Source organism: Miniopterus natalensis, chromosome X (genome assembly GCF_054644295.1).
Source record: "Miniopterus natalensis isolate mMinNat1 chromosome X, mMinNat1.hap1, whole genome shotgun sequence".
Classification (NCBI taxonomy): Eukaryota; Metazoa; Chordata; class Mammalia; order Chiroptera; family Miniopteridae; genus Miniopterus; species Miniopterus natalensis.
The window spans coordinates 48,291,485-48,309,915 of NC_142103.1; the positions used below are offsets into that span (position 1 = coordinate 48,291,485).

At 34.3% G+C, this 18,431-nt stretch overlaps 1 protein-coding gene across 1 annotated transcript in view; it reads left to right on the forward strand.

Annotated features, from left to right (window-relative positions):
• The window catches only part of LOC107531134 (charged multivesicular body protein 1B2), a 36,380-nt gene extending 21,213 nt beyond the window's left edge, over window positions 1-15,167 (forward strand). The window contains exons 2-8 of the mRNA XM_016205130.2: window positions 2,216-2,313; window positions 4,306-4,452; window positions 5,262-5,330; window positions 5,406-5,513; window positions 9,346-9,389; window positions 12,409-12,481; window positions 12,901-15,167. Of these exons, the coding sequence (XP_016060616.1) occupies window positions 2,216-2,313; window positions 4,306-4,452; window positions 5,262-5,330; window positions 5,406-5,513; window positions 9,346-9,389; window positions 12,409-12,481; window positions 12,901-12,945 (584 nt within the window). The 3' untranslated portion in view covers window positions 12,946-15,167. The remainder of the gene's footprint in view (window positions 1-2,215; window positions 2,314-4,305; window positions 4,453-5,261; window positions 5,331-5,405; window positions 5,514-9,345; window positions 9,390-12,408; window positions 12,482-12,900) is intronic.
• The last annotated feature ends 3,264 nt before the right edge of the window (window positions 15,168-18,431 follow it).

Genomic DNA, 18,431 nt, shown 5'->3' on the forward strand with positions numbered 1-18,431 from the left:
ATATCAGTAGTGTTTAGGTTGAGAAACCCTATTTATAAAAGGAGCTATAACTTTCAGTCATCTAGCTAAAATTGATAAATCTTGTAAAGTATAGTTTCCATTAAAATTACCCAGAAATTCATGCACATATACTTATTTTTTCTTGATGAAAAATACAAAGTAGCAAAGTTATCCCTCTTATTATCCATAAATAAGGTGTTAAATTAGAAACATGAAGCCATTGAGAGATGAACAATGTAGCTTAATTTATGACTTATCTTTGGTGAATAAAAACTAAAATAATTCTTGTTTTCTGATAGTGATATAATCAGTACAGAAGCGAGCCCTTTAAGTTATTTACTACATGTGTACCTTTCAAAAACTTTTATAAATGTCCTGAAGAAATACAGAATCAAAATTAGAAAGAAAGGTGATTTTACCATTTTTATAAAGGGCAGAAAAACACAGAAACTTCCTAACTAGTGATGTAATCATGACACAAACCAGTTGTTTTTTCATATTCATGTGCATGTACTCTGTTTTAGAACCTCTGAATATCAGTACTCTTCCAGGGCTTTTTTCCCCTCTGCATGTAGAGCTTTGGATGGTTTGAGCTCCCTGGAGGCTAACGAATGTGATTAATAGTGTAAAAGTCCAAGAAAAATAGTTCTTGTACAAAGTAGGCCTATAATTACTTGCCTTATAGCTTCTAGAACTATTTTTCATATTTTTTTCTGTGTCATGAAAATGAAAGATTTATGATTTGGCTTATTGAGGTCATTGAACAGAGCACTTTTCTTCCCATAGTTATTATTATTATTTCAATTTATCTTTATTGTTGAAAGAATTACAAATGTCCCTTTTTCCCCCCCATTGACCCTTTCTACCCCATACCCACCTCCCACCCCAGGCCTTCACCACACTATTGTCTGTGTCCATGGGATATGCATTATTATTTTTAATATGTTTTTATTGATTTGTTTTAGAGAGAGAGGAAGAGAGAGGGATAGAGAGATAGAAACATTGATGAGAGAGAAACATCATTGATTGGCTGCCGCCTGCACACCTCCCACTAGGGATCGAGCCCTGAACCCGGGCATGTGACCTGACCAGAAATCAAACCCTGACCGATTGGTTCCTGGGTTGACACTCAACCACTGAGCCACACCCGGTTGGGCCCCATTGTTATTTTTTTAATTTAAATTTTTAATCTTAAAATAGTTCTAGACTTAAAATTGCAAAAATAATGCAGAGTTATGGCATTCCCTTTATCAAGCTTCTAATGTTAATATCTTACAAAACCATAGTATAATTATCAAGAAAGAGAAATCAACATCACTACAATATTATTAACTACAGCTCTTACTTGAATTTCACCAGTTTTTCCACTAATGTCCTTTTTCTGTTCCACAGTCTGATGCAGGATCCCACATTCCATTTAGTCAGCCTGTTACCTTAGTCTTCGCCATTCTGTGCCAGTTCTTCAGTCTTTCTTTGCTTTTCATGAACTTTAACTTGAGAGTGCACTGGTCAGTTATGTCATAGAATATGTCTTAGTTCACGATTGTCTGATGTTTTCTCTTGAGTAGATAAAGGTTTTGTTTTTGGCAACAACACCATAGAAGTGATGCTGTAATCTCAGTTCATCATTTTAGAAGGTAAATGATGTTGAAATGTTTTGCCTCTAGTGATTTTATCCTAGGTAAAGTTTGTGTCTATCAGGTTTCTCTACTATAGAGTTACTATTTTTATTATTATTTTTAATCCTCACCTGAGGATATTTTTTCCATTGCTTTTAAGAGAGAGAGACAGAGAGAGAGAGAGAGAGAGAGAGAGAGAGATGGATGGACATCAGTATGAGAGAGACATCATTTGGTTGTCTCCCCCCCGTGCCCTGACTGGGGCTGGGGATCCAACCTGCAACCCAGGTACCTGCCCTTTGTCGAAAATCGAATCCAGGACCCTTTAGTCCATGGGCCAACGCTCTAACCACTGAGCCAAACCAGCCAGGGCTAAAGTTGCTATTTTTAATAAATATTTTCTTGCTGTTAATGTAATGAAGTTTTTAAATAGAAAATGTGGAATAGATAAAGGTTTTTCTGTTTTCTTAAATACTTTGTGAATAGTTGGTTTAAATAGCATAATCTTATTTGATAAGTTTATAAATTTAACGTCTTGTTTGCAGTTAGTTATTGGGAAATGACTTTTTTTGAATAGCCTTAACATATATTTACAGAACACCTATTTAACTTGAAGTTTGCTGCAAAAGAGCTTAATCGGAATGCCAAGAAATGTGATAAAGAAGAAAAGGCTGAAAAAGCCAAGATTAAAAAGGTAAGCTATTTTAATATTTTTATCTTTTTTAAAACTCATGACGTGAACACAATCAATCATGGAAGAGTGGACGTTTCAGTTTATTTTACATTGAAGAAAGATGTATCACATGATCTCACTTATATGTGGAATCTAATGAACACAATAAACTGATGAATAAAATAGAACCAGAGACATGGAAACGTGGAACAGACTGAGGAATCTCTGGGGGAAGAGATTAACTGAAGAACTTATATGCATATATGCATTACCCATGAACGCAGACAGTAGGGTGGTGAAGGCCTGGAGCAGGGCGGAAACTGGGGGGGGGGCAAGGGGAAAAAATGTGGGGGACATTTGTAATACTCTCAACAATAACAATAAAGATAAAGATTACTGGTTTTAGCATTCCAAACCATATACATATATATGTTTAAATAAATTATTTATTATCTGACAGTTAATAAAGGCTCCTTTTTGTTTATTAATACTTGTATGTTCAAGTATGGCTCGCATTCAGAGTATAACTTTTCTGTTGACTATGTCTAAAGATTGCCCTTTGATTTGTAGCCCAAACTACTTTTACTTAGAAGTATAAAGCTTATATATAAGAATAATATTTAATGTTTTTTGGCTCATTTAAATTTTTATAGTCTCTGAAGTTTTATATCTAAACAGTGCTTTGCATTAATGTGTATTGTGCTTTTGTATTTCCTAGGAGGGTGAACAGGATCAGCTTATAGCTGTGATGTATTTTACACTAAAGGGATAAAAGCAAAATCAACAAAAAAGCCATAAAAAAAGAAGGAAATCCTTCCATTTGTAATAGTGTGGATAGATCTTGAGGGCATTATGCTAAGGGAAAATAAATCAAACAGATAAAGGCAAATACATGTGATCTCACTATGTGTAATCTTAAAAATAACTCATAGATAAAGAGAACAGATTGGTGGTATCCAGAGGAGGGGGATGGGGGTGAGTGAAAATGGGAGAAAGTAGTCAAAAGATACAAACTTTTGGTTATAAAATAATTAAGTCCTGGGGATGGACTGTGCAATGTGGTGACTGTAGTTAATAATACTGTATTGTATATATGAAAGTTAAGAGAATAGATCTTAAAAGTTCACATTATAAGAAAAAAATTATAACTGTGTATGGTGATGGATGTTGAATAGGAAAAAAACTTGGAAAGTGTGAAGTTTCATGTACTGGTATCTTTATTACATTGCTCTTTATATTATTGAAGACTTGGAAATAAACTAAATTCCCAGCACTAAGGGATCTTTTTTTAAAAAAATTTATTAAATTTATTGGGGTGGCATTGGTTAATAGGATCATATAGGTTTCAAGTGTACATTTCTTTGACAAAAGATCTGTATATTGCACTGTGTACCCACCAGGATCTTAATCGATGCATATTCTCAAATTTCTGTTACTGCTGTACCTTCTCCATTTTGCTGCTTTGCAGGTCCATGTGAGCTATTTAATATTTTCTTCTAAATTGGCTTTTGCTATTAGAGCAAGAAAAGCTTAAGTCTGTGTTATATTTATTTAAAATAATACATTTAAATAAATGCATAATTAAGGTGAAGATGCTTGTCTGTGTAACATTCAAAGTCATTTTATGTACTCTCTGTAGTGTTTGTACCAGTCATGAGGAAAGCCCTGGTTAGTGGCACTTGCATACTACCAGCCTTTAGAAATGATGATGTAGTTATATATTTGACTTAAAAAGATGTTTCTTTTTAAATTAGGTGAGAAAACAGTATGCTTTATGCATTTAATTTGTAATAAATTGATATTGTAATCTATAGGCTTATGTACTTGGAATACCATACACTAAAATATTAACAGTGGTAATGGCTCAATGATGGGATTATGGGGAATTTTTAAAAATAGGTTAATTTGGGGTTGTTTTCCTCTTTTTAAAATATCTTTTGTTCCCCTTTTTTGCCAATATTTACTTTTACTCTTTGTTTTCACTACTATTTACTTTTGCTCTGTGTAAAACAGGCTATTCAGAAAGGGAATACAGAAGTTGCAAGAATACATGCTGAAAATGCAATCCGCCAGAAGAACCAAGCAATTAATTTCTTGAGAATGAGTGCTAGGGTTGATGCTGTGGCAGCCAGAGTTCAAACTGCAGTGACAATGGGCAAGGTAAGGTTTAATATCTCTAAAAATATCCTCATCTGAGGATATTTTTTCCATTGCTTTTAGAGAGAGTAGAAGGTGTGTGTGGGGGGTGAGAGAGAAACATCAATGTGAGAGACACATTAATTGGTTGCCTCCGGCACGTGCCCTGATGGGCCAGGGATTGAACCTGCAACCCAGCTACATGCCCTTGACTGGAAATTGAACCTGTGACCCTTAAGTGCATGGGCCGACACTCTAACCACTGAGCACACTGGCTAGGGCAACAGCAGGAACTCTTGATGTAAGTTTAATGAGAGTATTAGGAATTGCCAGAAATCTAAATCCATTTCAAGGTGCTGTAGGGTGTTAATAAAGGCCTTTATGGGCAAGAGAGACATAGTCAGAGTGCTTAGTGAGGAAAATGATTTTGGCTGTGGCTTTTAAACTAAAGTCTATGAATTGTCTTTCAATGAAGAGTCAAAGACCAAAATACATATTGTACTTTTATTATTAAGAAAAAGGTAGCCCGGCCGGGCGTGGCTCAGCAGTTGAGCATCGACCTAGGATCCAGGCGATTGGGGTTCGATTCCTGGTCAGGGCACATGCCTGGGTTGCAGGCTCGATCAATGACTCTCTCATCATGAATGTTTCTATCTCTCTCTCCCTCTCCTTTCCTCTCTCTAAAGTCAATAAAGATATATTTAAAAAGAAAAAAAAAAGAAAAAGGTAGACAAATTTTATAAGTTGATCTGTAAGTAATATATTTAAGAGACTACCTAAAATTTGAGATTACTTATAGCATGCTCAATCTTTTTTTTTCGTACTCCCAATAGGTAACCAAGTCTATGGCAGGTGTAGTTAAGTCTATGGATGCTACACTGAGGAGTATGAACCTTGAAAAGGTAAAAAAATTATTTTATGTTCAGATAGCATCTTTTCAGTGTAACTTTTTCTTATGACCATATTTCTTTTTACAGATTTCTGCCTTGATGGACAAATTTGAACACCAGTTTGAAACACTGGATGTTCAAACACAACAAATGGAAGACACAATGAGTAGCACTACAACCCTAACAACACCACAAGTAAGAATAGTTTCTTTACTTAGAATAACTTTTTAAAATTACCTGAGTTCAAAATATAGTGGCTTTGTGAGCCAAAATCATGTCTAGTATGTGAAGTAAACATGGGGTAGCCCCAAAATGCAAGTAAGAAGTTATGCTCTGCCCCTGGATTCCTGAGGACCTGTTGGAAGATGCCATTCCCTATCTTATTTTGAAGTTCTAAGAATTATACTAGGTCACATGTCTAGAGAGTTTGGTTCTACCTGGGTGCCAGTGTTCCTTACTGATGAAGGCATTTATCTAGAGGCTCACTGAGGCCAATAGGTATTGGGTATTGTCCTAAGCCTCAGCAAATTCATCTCATTGCAAATATTTTTTTGCTTTCTTCCTACTCTTTAGGTTGTGTTATTTTTGCACAAGTCACAGGTGAACAAATAGTAAATTACAAGGTCAGTTATTTTTCAGAAAACTACGATGTTTTCTAAACCTGCAACTTAGAGATGTGCTACAGAGAAAATTAAAATTTGAAAATATTTTGCATGTGACACGAGCCAGAAACAAAGTTTTGTGAAATTTAGATATTCACATAGAGGATTTGTTTTGTTATCACTCTTTTTGATCCCGATACCTATCACATGGTTAATCAAATGAAAAAGAACTTGGTACTACTACTTTGCTAATATGGAGAAAATGTAATTTACAGAATAGGAAGAAATTAACAATTGTCCATCAATATTTTAATGCCAGTGACTCTTTTTACAAAAAGGTAAATAATAAGAGAACAAGCTTATATTTAGGTTTTAGAGTAAAGAAAGAATTCATGTGTATGTTTATAGTGAGCATATATATTTAGCCATTACTTTTATACCTTCTCTAGAACCTTGATCCCCAAAATGTGGTTCAGGAATCAAGAACATTTGTATCATCTGGAAGCTTATTAGGAATTCAGAAATTTAGACCCCATCCACAGACGTACTGAATCAATCATTTTAACAAGATTCCCAGGTGAATTTTATGTACCGAGTTCGAGAAACACTGTCTTGGAGTTTCTGATTCTTATGCAAGCACCTTAGGTGATCCCCAGGTGATTATAAGCTGTTCAGATAGCATCTTTTCAGTATAAGTTTTTCTTATAACCACAAGTTTGTGAAACACAAATGAATTGGAATAATGACTTGAAATCAGGAACACTTGGATTTCACTCTACCACTAATTAACTTTGGGAGCTTAAGATATATACTACCCTGGGCCTCAGTATATTTAGCTGTAAAATGTAGAGGTTGGATCCAATGATATTTAAATCCCTTTTACCTCTGAAAAATCTTCATTTATTCACCCAACATTTGCTGAACACCTTGTGCTTAAGGTATTGTGCTAGGTGCTGGGGATAGTCAAATATATACAAAACATTCTTCATAAAAACTCAATCAAAACTTACAACAGAAACAGAAGAATTTGGTTTAACACAGTTCCCAAATTTTCATGCCCTGCTAATGAGCAGGTAGAATTTAAATTGGCATATCCACTTTGGAAAAGCAATTGGTAATATCTACAGTCTGTTTTTAACGTAACAGCCAGAGTGATCCTGTTAAAACATGTCAGATCATGCCACTTTTCTGCTTAGAATCCTTTAGTGCCTCCACATCTCCCTAAAAATAAACGCCAAATCCCTTACAATGGCCTGTAATGCCCTATAGGATCTGCCTCTCTCTGCTTCTCTTACCTTATCTCCTGTCACTGCTTAGCACTCTGCTCAGCCACTTGGCCTTGTTAATTCTCAAACACACCAAGTACATTTCTGCCTCAGAGCTGTTCTCTTGCAGTTTCCTTTGCCAGAATATTCTTCCTCCATCTAGCAGATATCCTCATTGCTGACCCTGCCTCCTTCAGTTCTTTATCATTTTCTCAACAAGGTCTTCCTAACCATCCAACTTAAAAGTACATCAAGAGCACACCCACTATTCTGTATACTCCCTATATCCCTGCTTTATTTTTCTTCATAGTACTTATCACCATTTAATATACCATACACTTTTTAAAACTTTTTATTTGCCCCCCCTTCATGTGCACACACTAGAATGTAAGTTTAAAGAAAGCAAGGATAGCCCTGGCTGGGTAGCTCAGTTGGTTAGAGCATTGTCCTGGTATGCCAAGGTTGTGTGTTCAATCTCTGGTCAGGGCACATACAAGAATCAACAACAAATCGATATTTCTCCCCCCCCACTCCTTTCTCCCCCTTCCTCTCTCTAAACATCAACTTTTTAAAAGGCAGGGATTTTTATTATTTTTGTGCACTGATGTATTCCTGGCACTTAAAATGATATCTGGTATAAAAAAGGTTCTCAGTATTTGTTGAGTAAATCAGAGTATATGAAAATATATGTAACTTGTAAGCTAATACTTCTACTTCCAAATTTATACACAAAGAAACCCCTATGTGTGTACAAAGATACTTATACATGAGAATGTTCATGGCACCATTGTCTATAATTGGAGGAAATTAGAGGAGGGGAATCTAAATGTCTAGAAATTAATGGGTAAGTGAAATTGAGTGTATTTCTATACTGTAGTATCATACAGGAGTGAACGTGAGTAAACTAGATCTGAACATAATTAGATCTTAACAAGGTTGAATAAAAAAAGCAAGTTGCAGAATAGTGTGCATGGTATAATACTATTAAGTAAATTTTGAAAACATAAATAATGCTATTTTAGATATAAAGTCAAGACAACAAAGTGTAAATACACGTAAGTATTCAATCTATTATTTTCAGAACTTTTCCTGCATTTTGGGTCACCTCAATAAATTCAATAAAAAGGGAAAAAAATAAAAATTAAAAAGTTAATGAAAGAGAAACTAAGGCCCAACAGCAAGATTAGTGAGTTGCTTAAAAATCATACACCTTGTTAATGGTAGAGCTGGGGCTACATCTTAGAACTCCCACCAGTATCTCCAAAATATTTTTTAACAAGTTAAAAACTAGTTGTTTTGGATTAATAAGACTCTATTTCCTGAGAACTCCTGTACTGTAGTAAATATCTCAATATACTTATATTTTATTTATCTCTAAATATTTTAAAGAGTAATCCTGAATATCAAAGTTGTATTAACTAGCAGAAAGAACAATTATGATTAATATAAAATTCAAATCTATTACACTTCGAATACAAGCAAAGTGGTTTAGAAAGGAGCTTTATAAATTGGTTCACTTTGTTAAAAAGAGCTACATTGCCCAGGTTTCAAATTATATGTGAATATCACTGCTAATATCTATATTTTTTGAGTATAAGTGCTTGGGGACTCAATTTTTAAATTTTATTTTATTTTTTCCATCACCATTTATCCCCTCCATGCCCTCTTTCACCTCCACACACCCCCTCCCCCCACAATCACCACACTGTTGTTCATGTCGAGTTCTCTCTTTTTTTCTTTTTTGCTCACTCTCTCCATTCCCCCCCCAACACTCCCCCTCCCCTACCAGAGCTGTCTGCCTGCTCTCTGTGAGTCTGTCTCTGTTTTGCTTGGCAGTTCAGTTCATTAAATTCCACATATGAGTGAAATCATGTTGTACTTGTCTTTCTCTGATTGGCTTATTTCACTTAGCATAACTCCATTGCCATACATTGCTGATATTTTTAACATAACCTCATAGTTTAAGGCTTTGTTATTTAACATTACTCAGAAATAAATCTTTTTGAAATCATTCAGCTCCCTCTGGTGGTAAAAAATATTTTTTAAAAATTTTCTTTTAAAAATTGTAGACCCGTTTCCCCTTTTAAAGCAAAACCAGGAACAGAAACCACCCAAACAATAATTGTCATTAAAATACAAATTCTCATATTCTTGTTCTAGAGCCAAGTGGATATGCTGCTTCAAGAAATGGCAGATGAAGCTGGGTAAGAAGTTATTCAGGGGATTTAGTTAATTTTGATTTAGTATCTGGAGGTCCTAAAATTATGTAATGTGGATAAAAATATTTGTCATTGCCACCAATGATCAGAGTTAGGTTTTTGGCCCTAGAAGTTAGTGTTGGAAGGGCCTTTGAAATGGCATCCATCTCTTTGCCATGCTCATAAAAATGTGACTTTGTTCAGATCATTCTATTATTTTCTTAAAAATCTCTGATGATACATTCATTTATGGTGTGATAAGAGATGGAGGAAGGTAATTGAGAAGCAGGAGTGTTTGAATATTTTCTCAATACCTTCTGTATTTATCAAATATAGCAAATGTTTGGATTCTTTTTATTAAAAGAGTCTTCCAAAAGAATTCTTCTGTGATTAGGCCACTAAGTGTTAAGCCCAGTTTGAGTCCTGCAGACTAAGTGATATGTGCAAAATGTCCAGGGGTTTTAAAAGATGGCAGCATTGCATCGTTGCAGGTAGTCATATATATATTTAAGTAAATAATTGACACCCTTTGTTGTACTGTTGTTAGAGATAGGGTATTTTTCAAACCCTTCGTGTTCGAGGGGAATGACTTGCCCATGATAATACCTGTGCTATAGAAGTCATGTTATATCAGTATTCTCTAGTATATTACAGTCTCCCATCTCGAACAGTTTGGTTCTCGACCAAATTGTTCATGGAAAAAAAGTCTCCATTGTCAAACAAAACTTTGAAACTTCGGTTCTCGAACTGATAAGCCTTCCATGCTGATACCTGTATGATCAGTCACATGTCTCTCAGGTGACAAACAAAAGAGAGAATGTGCAAGTAGCTAAACCTTGTGTTGTTAACGTCTCAGGAAATTGTGCTGTGAATATTTTAATATTTTTTTGTTTTTGTTACTGCTTGTTATTATTAAATGTGCACAGTAAGTCATCATGGGTCCTAAGAAGGTTAGTGATAGCAGCAGCAAAGTGAAAAGGAAAGTTGTGAAAACAAGGTTAGAGCTTTAAAAAGAAATACTGTAATTGTAAAGTATGATCGAGGTGTTCACGTGTCTGCTCTGGCTACCTAGTATGACATGGCGAATTGGACGATTAGCACAATTTTAAAACATAAAGAAGCCATCAAGAGTGCTGATGTTGCTAAGGGTGTGAGAGTGCTTGAGAAAAACGATCACAGGCAATTGAGAAAGGTTAGAACGGAATCATTTGGGAGTCTGGAACGGATGAATTCAATTTATACTATTTCTAATGAGGAAAACAATGATTCACTTCTCAATGAAGAAATCACTTTTCAAACAGCTTTCTGGAACGAATGAAGTTCAAGAACCAAGGTTCCACTGTATTTAGTTTAAGAGACCATTGTAGGTAAAGAATAAAAATATATTTTCTCAAAATAAAGATTAAAATTGGGTGATATTGAAGTTTTTATACTTCATCCTCAAAGGTAGAGTAGTAGATTGGAATAGGGTTTATATACTCTATCCTTTTCTCCTGGAAAGGGAAGAATTGAAGACACCCAGAAAATAGAGTTGATGAATATTATTTTAGTGTCTAAGCTAATACCGGATTAGAATGAACAGTTAAGTTTATCAACTGTTTAGATAAGTAATGTATCAATAATGAATTAAAACCCAGGTTAATAAATCAGATTTTGCAATATTTGAGAACAGTCCTGGCGGTTAGGTTGTACACTGTTTTGCTTTGTTAGTATCTTGATGTAGCCCACATACCAACAGGGAAGATAGCAAGAAAGGTGATTTTTGTTAAATAGTTAAGAGACCAAAGCATTGTGTGTCAGAAGACATCATCTTAGTAATATGAAGCTAGTTTTTGTTCCTACCAAAAACAAAATAAGAAGATTGGGCTTGAAAGTACAGCAAAGGAGGTCTTGTAAAATGAATATTGCCACATTACAGCCTTGCTGACCCTCAGTGGAAATCAAGTTCAGTAATAATTTTTTGAGGAGATTTAGAGCAGGATTTCTCAACCTCAACACTATTGACATTTTGGGCTACATAATCCGAGGGGCTATCCAATGCATTGTAGTATGTTTAGCAGCATCTCTGGCCTCTGCCCATAAGATAATATCCCTACCCCATTGTGACAGTCAAAAATTCATCCAGACTTTGCCGAATGTTTCCGGGGATGGGGGGGATGTTGGGGGCCAAAATCAAGAGAAATTAGTTATGTCAGTAATGGATGTTGACTGGAGCAGTAGAAATAGATAGAATCACTAGAAATACTGATACCCATCCTTAAAGATATTTAAGTATCCGAATTCTGTTTGAGTTTATGATTCCCTCAACAAAATTTTAGCATAGCATATCTTTACTTTTATTGTTACTTAAAAGGTAACAATCTGTCTGTACACTCTCCTAATGACTTTTAAAGTTACTATATTCCTGTAGTGTTCTCACACTGAAGTTGGCATACACTGGTCTAGATATAGGCAGAAGGCTAGTTTATATCCTAGAGGAGTAGGTGCAATGTAGATTAAAATCACAGGCCTTGGAGGCAGAAAATCCTGGGTTCAAATCCCGTTTATCACTAGGGCGGATCTTGGGCAAGTGAACTTAATTTTTCTACGCTTCAGTTGTATGAGGTGGATGCAAGTAATGATTCCTGCTAAGCGTGGCTCAGGAGCTAGACACACTGAACTTGAAGTTAACTCAAATGTTAGATATGGATCCTGAGGCTACATTTATCTAAACTGTTTTATCTTTTTTTTGGCATATTAAACTTCCTTTATAATAGGAGTTATATAGTAACCTCAGTAAATTGAATATATTGTATGATTTTTATTTTGGTCTTTTGTTCAGATGACCAATCATTTTCCTACCTTTTATTAGCTTTTCTATTTACATTTTAAAATTTAACCAGTTTTATTTTTATTTAAATTAAGGTAAAATGCTAGGTGGAATATTCAAATTTGCAATAATCCTATTTTATTACTTTTATAATTACATAAAGGAGTAAAATGCCTATATTCACATTCATTTATGCTAATTATTTTTAAATTGTAGCCTTGATCTCAATATGGAACTACCACAGGGTCAGACAGGATCTGTCGGCACCAGTGTTGCTTCCACAGAACAGGTAGAAGTTGTGTTTTATCTTGATTAGTATGAACTTAAAGTGTGAATTAAATACATATTGTATAAATATTTATTTTTATATATATGTAAATGTATATACACTTTTTTTGTAAAGAGTACTTTCTACTATAATATGACATCATGAATTAGCAAACTATGATTAGCCTTTATTTCTCAATAATGGACATTTTCCATTTCCATCCACATTTCATTTAAAGATTGAATTTGCTCCCCTTCATAGTTTCTGCTTTATTTTGTTCTCCGTTTATTCTGGAATATTTTAAAAAGTATATTTTTACTGTTGGTTTTTGTGTGAATTTTTGAGACAATATTTTAATGTCATTTAAAATGTGAGCTATTTAAAATATTAGTGATTTATATTTGTCACAGCCTTCTGACTTTTAAAATTTTCTTCTTCAGGATGAACTGTCACAGAGACTTGCTCGTCTACGTGATCAAGTGTAAAGAATTGGTGCTTTTTACTTCACCTGCTTCAGAAAAATTTCGTGTGTATATATAGATAAATTGCACTCCAGTTACAAAAGAATGCTTAAATGCTATTTATATTTAATGCTTTCTTTTGCCATCTTGTACTTTCTAATAATTCCAGAGGGTTTTCACCATGACATATTTTAGTTTTGTATATTATATTGAAAAGTGTGAGGAACATTCTTTTTTGTAGATGACTTTGACCAAGCAAGCATTAGTTTGTTGTATATGATACATTTTCCTCAAAAATTGCATCAAAAATCTGGCAACAAAGTACTACAGAAGAAAGTACAGAATAAAGGTTTTGGTTTCTTTTTAATTCAAAGTTGTTTTGAATCTCTGCATTCACATGCGATGCATAAAAATAAAAGCAGGGAAAACATGTTTACTTAACATGCTTACATAACCCAAAATACCTCAGTTAGTGTCATATGATGGGCAATGCTATTTTTTTTAATACATTTTTTTATCTTTAGAGAGAGAAGGGAGAGGGAGAGAGAAATATTGATGTGAGAGTGAAACATCCATCAGTTGCCTCCTGCATGCGCCCTGACCTAGAATCAAACCAGCAACCTTTCTGTGCATGGGAGAACATCCAGCCAAGCCACACCAGCCAGTGTGACAATGCTGTTTTTTTGTTTTATGTTTTGTGTTGTTTTTGCTGTTCAAGCACAGATGCAGTTGACTTTTATTTTTGTGTTCACCAGCTTTTAAATTTAGGTTATTATTACAATTTTTACCCAGTAACTTAATGACTATTATTTGAATTCCTGAAATTTAAAAAAATTTTCATTGATAATTTTCCAATATAACTAGAAAAAATATACAACATTAAATTAAAGAAATTAAGGTTTGCTCAGTTTTTAAATTTTTTCTTTGCTAAATCACTATTGTTAAGACTCAGAGAAATTTAACCTTTCATACTTTCAAATGAAATTGAAAACACATTTTAAATGATTCTCCTATTTCTACTCTACCCTTAGTACACTGTATTTAAAAGATTAATTCACATGGCTTTAATATCATTTACATTTTCCATAGGATTACTGATTGCTTTTTGAAAATCTTAGCCTACATTTTAAAAACAGCCAACAAACAATAACAAAGAAAACAAAATTGAATCTATTCAAGTTACAGTTACCATAAGCCCTGGTCAAATGTATTTTTCCTTTTATCTTAAACATTTTTTAAGTATGTCTTTTTATTGATTTCAGAGAGAGGAAGGGAGAGAAAGAGACATTGATGATGAGAGAATCATTGATCGGCTTCCTCCTACACAACTCTCACTGGGGATTGAGCCTGCAACCCAGGCATGTGCCCTGACTGGGAATCGAACCGTCACCTCCTGGTTCATATGTCGATGCTCAATCACTGAGCCATGCTGGCTGGACTGTTCTTTTATCTTAAGCAAAAACTCTTCAATAACTGGGAAAAATGAAGTAGAAATAAACGTTAGAGTAAAATCTTTTGCCTAGCCATGTGAATAACTTCCAGAGCAATGGAAGTTGGGTGTACAACATAGGGGGTGGGGGACACAGAAAAGTACTATGGTCAAAAAAAGATTTTGGGGAAAAGCATTTCCATTAGTTCAATTTCCATATTAGAAAATCCATTGTTAAGTCATGAAGGCATTCAAAGTGCAATTATGGAGACTTTTTTGCTAAGTATTCACCATTCATATATGTTTCCTATTGTAAATGAGAGTGTGTATAAATGAAGATTATTTTTACTGGTTAATGAAATGAGAAGTTACTCTTTTGCTAAGTTTCAGTTAAACTTACTTAACTTTCTTGGTACTTGAATATATGGTATGACCTCAGTGTGGTAATCTTTCATTTTGTTTATAATTGATGTTTTATCATTTTTACTGAAAGGGTAAGTTGTTTATATTGGAACATCCTAGGGAGGCATAGATTATTACTGACTAAAATTGCTATGAAATAAGAGTTATCTCATTTTCCATTGGTGGGATTTGTAGCTTTTGTTCTTTTAAATTTAATAAAAATTGTTTGTTGTGAATATGGCTTACCTAAATCTAGAAATATACATGGTTCTGACCTAAAAATAAATATTCATAGTTTTGTTTAACAGCCATATCAGATTTGTTTTTTAAAAACATTGTTCTTTGATTGACACCGAGTTTTACTTTTGGATTTATTGATTACCTTGCAAATATAATAAAAATTTTTTTTTTGCAATTTGTTCTTAGAGCCACGCAACCTGTGAACTCTTACCTCGTTAGTATAAATTGCATTTTTAGTTTGATAAGTGATTTAATAATTGAAAAGTAACACATGCCAGATTATACTATCTTGTATACTGTCTTGAAAGATGGACATCATAGCACCTTTCATTTACCTTCAGTTTTATCAGTCTAATTTTCTCCTGATTTTTTTCTAAGTATTTGATTATATCATTTGAAAGAATATATAAGGTCAAATGCTCAGAAACATTTTACTGCACTTTCACCATATAGACCATGTGCATATTATTTAAAGAGGTCTTAAAAAGTGCCCTTGACAAAACTAATATCCCTGATCCTATTCTTGATGCCTAATTTTTTTTACCTTCCTATGAACCAACCTAGATAAGCATTATGGGCTTTATTATTTTATCTGGTTAATTTATTACCAGTCATTGCTACAGAAAGGAAACAGGAACAGGAGATAGAACAGGTAAATTATGATAAGAGGTGAGTTTTCTTTATAATTTCGAAAGTTATGGGAATGGAACCTCTGACCAGACAATCTAAAGAGAATCTAAGTGTAGTATATCTATAAAGAAAATAAGAACACAATGATTGATAGGATGCCAAAGACAAACTTAGCCTAATTTTTTATGGATTTACTGAAGTTGATACATAAGAGCTCCAAGATAGTCTTAAATTGGCTCTAGTGTAGATGGTGGAGGAAAAAAGCCCTGAATCCAGTCTATAGTGATTGATGTGGGTTTCTAGCTGTGGCTCTGATATTAACTTCTAATTTGGATAATTCTCTTAACCCATTCTGGGCCTTGATTCCCTTTCTACAGATATTTTCAGAGTACAATAGGTCCTTATTTAAAGTCATAAATACTTTCTGCAGCTTTAAGTGAAACAACATATAATGAAACCTGTTTTACTGTAGGCCAGTGATTTTCAACTGGTGTGCCACAAGAATTTTTAAAACATGCAATACCTGACTATTTAGTCAAGGGCATTGACTGCTTTTCCCTTAGATTGTCAAATGAAAAATAACAGCCGACACTACTAGAGCCATCCGGTGTGAATGACTTAAAACTATACCTATTTTTTTGTTGTTGTTGTTAGAATGGCAAAAATATATTTTTTGGTATTGCTGCAGAATTTTAGTAATTAGTTTATGTGTGCCCTGAGATGAAAAAGGTTGAAAATCACTGATATAGGCCAATTGATATAAACAGGGGTTAAATTCTTATGGCACTGCATCAATATTATAATAAAACAAAACATCATTCGATGACCTGTTGTATATTGGTTGTATAAATTGAAATGAGTTGTTGTAGTGTAGTACATTCCCTCTATTCTTCTCTGTTTTCTACTATCCCCCCAAAAGAATTCCAAATGCCTTATTAAGGTGTTAATGGGTCTTAGAATCTTTTGTCTCAGGAGACCTAGAGAACATCTAGTTCACTCTACCACCCATTTTACAGAAGAGGAGATCAGAGGTTTAGATCCACTATATTTGTTGACCATCTGTTGTGTGTGAAGAATGGTTCTGGGTACTTTGATATACTGTAGTTTATTTAATCCTCAAAAGAATCGTGTGAACTGGTGGATTATTGTTATCCCAATTTTTAGAGAAAAGGATGTGTTGATTGAGTAAATTGCCAAGATTTATGGAGTTGCTAAAAATCAGAGCTAGGATTTTATTACAAATACATCTGACTTCAAATCCAGTGCTCACGGCACTGTACTACACCTGGATTCTAACTGGAATTACAAAACAGGTCTTCTTATACCTCATCCACATTTTATCCCCACTGTGTAATTTTCTGATTCTATTGCTGAGACAGATGGTGAAAGATAATCAATTCTTGACTAGGGGTAGTTCACCTCAAGACAAACAGGTGTTTAGCAGAGTGTTCTTAGGAAAGGATTGGTTCTTTTTTCCTGAGCCATCTGAGCTATCAGAAAAAAACATGACTTTCTTCCAAAAGTTAACAAATGGAATTAATTTGTTACAAAATCAGCTAAGTTGTATTCATAATAAAGCTTTTCATTTTCCACACTGGAAAAGTTTCCAAGCAAAAAGATAAATTGGTAAAAATCATTAGACTGAAATTGCAAAAATAAAATCTATCCAACTGACTGATGATATTGTATATATTCTTGTAAATACACTACTTTCCTATGTAGTAGCAGGTACAAAGTTTTTGAAAATGCCTTACTTCAAATAAATGACTAATGTGCCTGTGGTACTTATTAAGTATATGTTTACCACTCACTCATGAGTTATTTGTCTGCCAGATAGCTAAAATCCTTCCAACCTTCAGTTAGAAAAGTCCAAGTAGAACACTAAAGGAAAATTTATGCCTACTAAAATAAATTACTTGTTCTGTTTTATGTTTGTTCTCAAATTTAGAAAGGAAAGGAAAAAAGTCTTCATTTTATATGTCACTTGATCATTAAAATGAAGTTGGGTCCCATGTTCCAAATGAAAGATTATAAAATGAACTCTGTGTTTATTTCTTAGAAACCTTACTTAAACTTGATCATGCCAGCAATTGACATATTTAGCTTTTGCTTTATAAAAATGACATGAAATCATTGGGAGGAAAAAAGATTAAAATTTTTGGAAAACAACATCACACAGTGATTTTATGTCACTTCCATAAAGGGGTTTTGTTGTTGAAGTAATGCAATAATTAACAAGGCCTTTCTATATGGACTTTTGATCATTTCTTTTTTAGATTCAATCAAACATAAAGTCTAAGAGTTATTGAGATTAAATGAATGATGTAACGGGAGAGTGAGATCACCAACATGGAAACAGGTTGCCCCTGACTTTGTGCGCCCTCAGAAGAATAACAACTATTCAAGAATAAGACACCATTGAGAAAATTCTAGAACATGGGCGTGAAGCTGAAGCACCCCTCCACCCCCACACCACAAAGAACAAGACAGACTACATTAGAAGGGTAAGAGAAGTGGCTCCATGTTGACCACATTGCCCATTCCTCATTCCTGCACCATGCAGAGGTCTCCCCTGAGCCTCAGCTTCTAGTAGGAAGAGAATCCCAGGGGGTGGGAGTCAGCACTCCCAGCATTGTGGGTTGCTTTGTGAGAGCCCCTACTCAGATCTTGCACCACAGGGATTTTAGGGGAATATGTAGGGCTCAACCACTGTGAATCTGACTGTGACAGAGAAGGGGGAGGAGTTTGCAACAACCAGCGCAAAGATCTTGGCAGACCAAGTTCATACCTGCAGTGTGTAAGTAGTAAT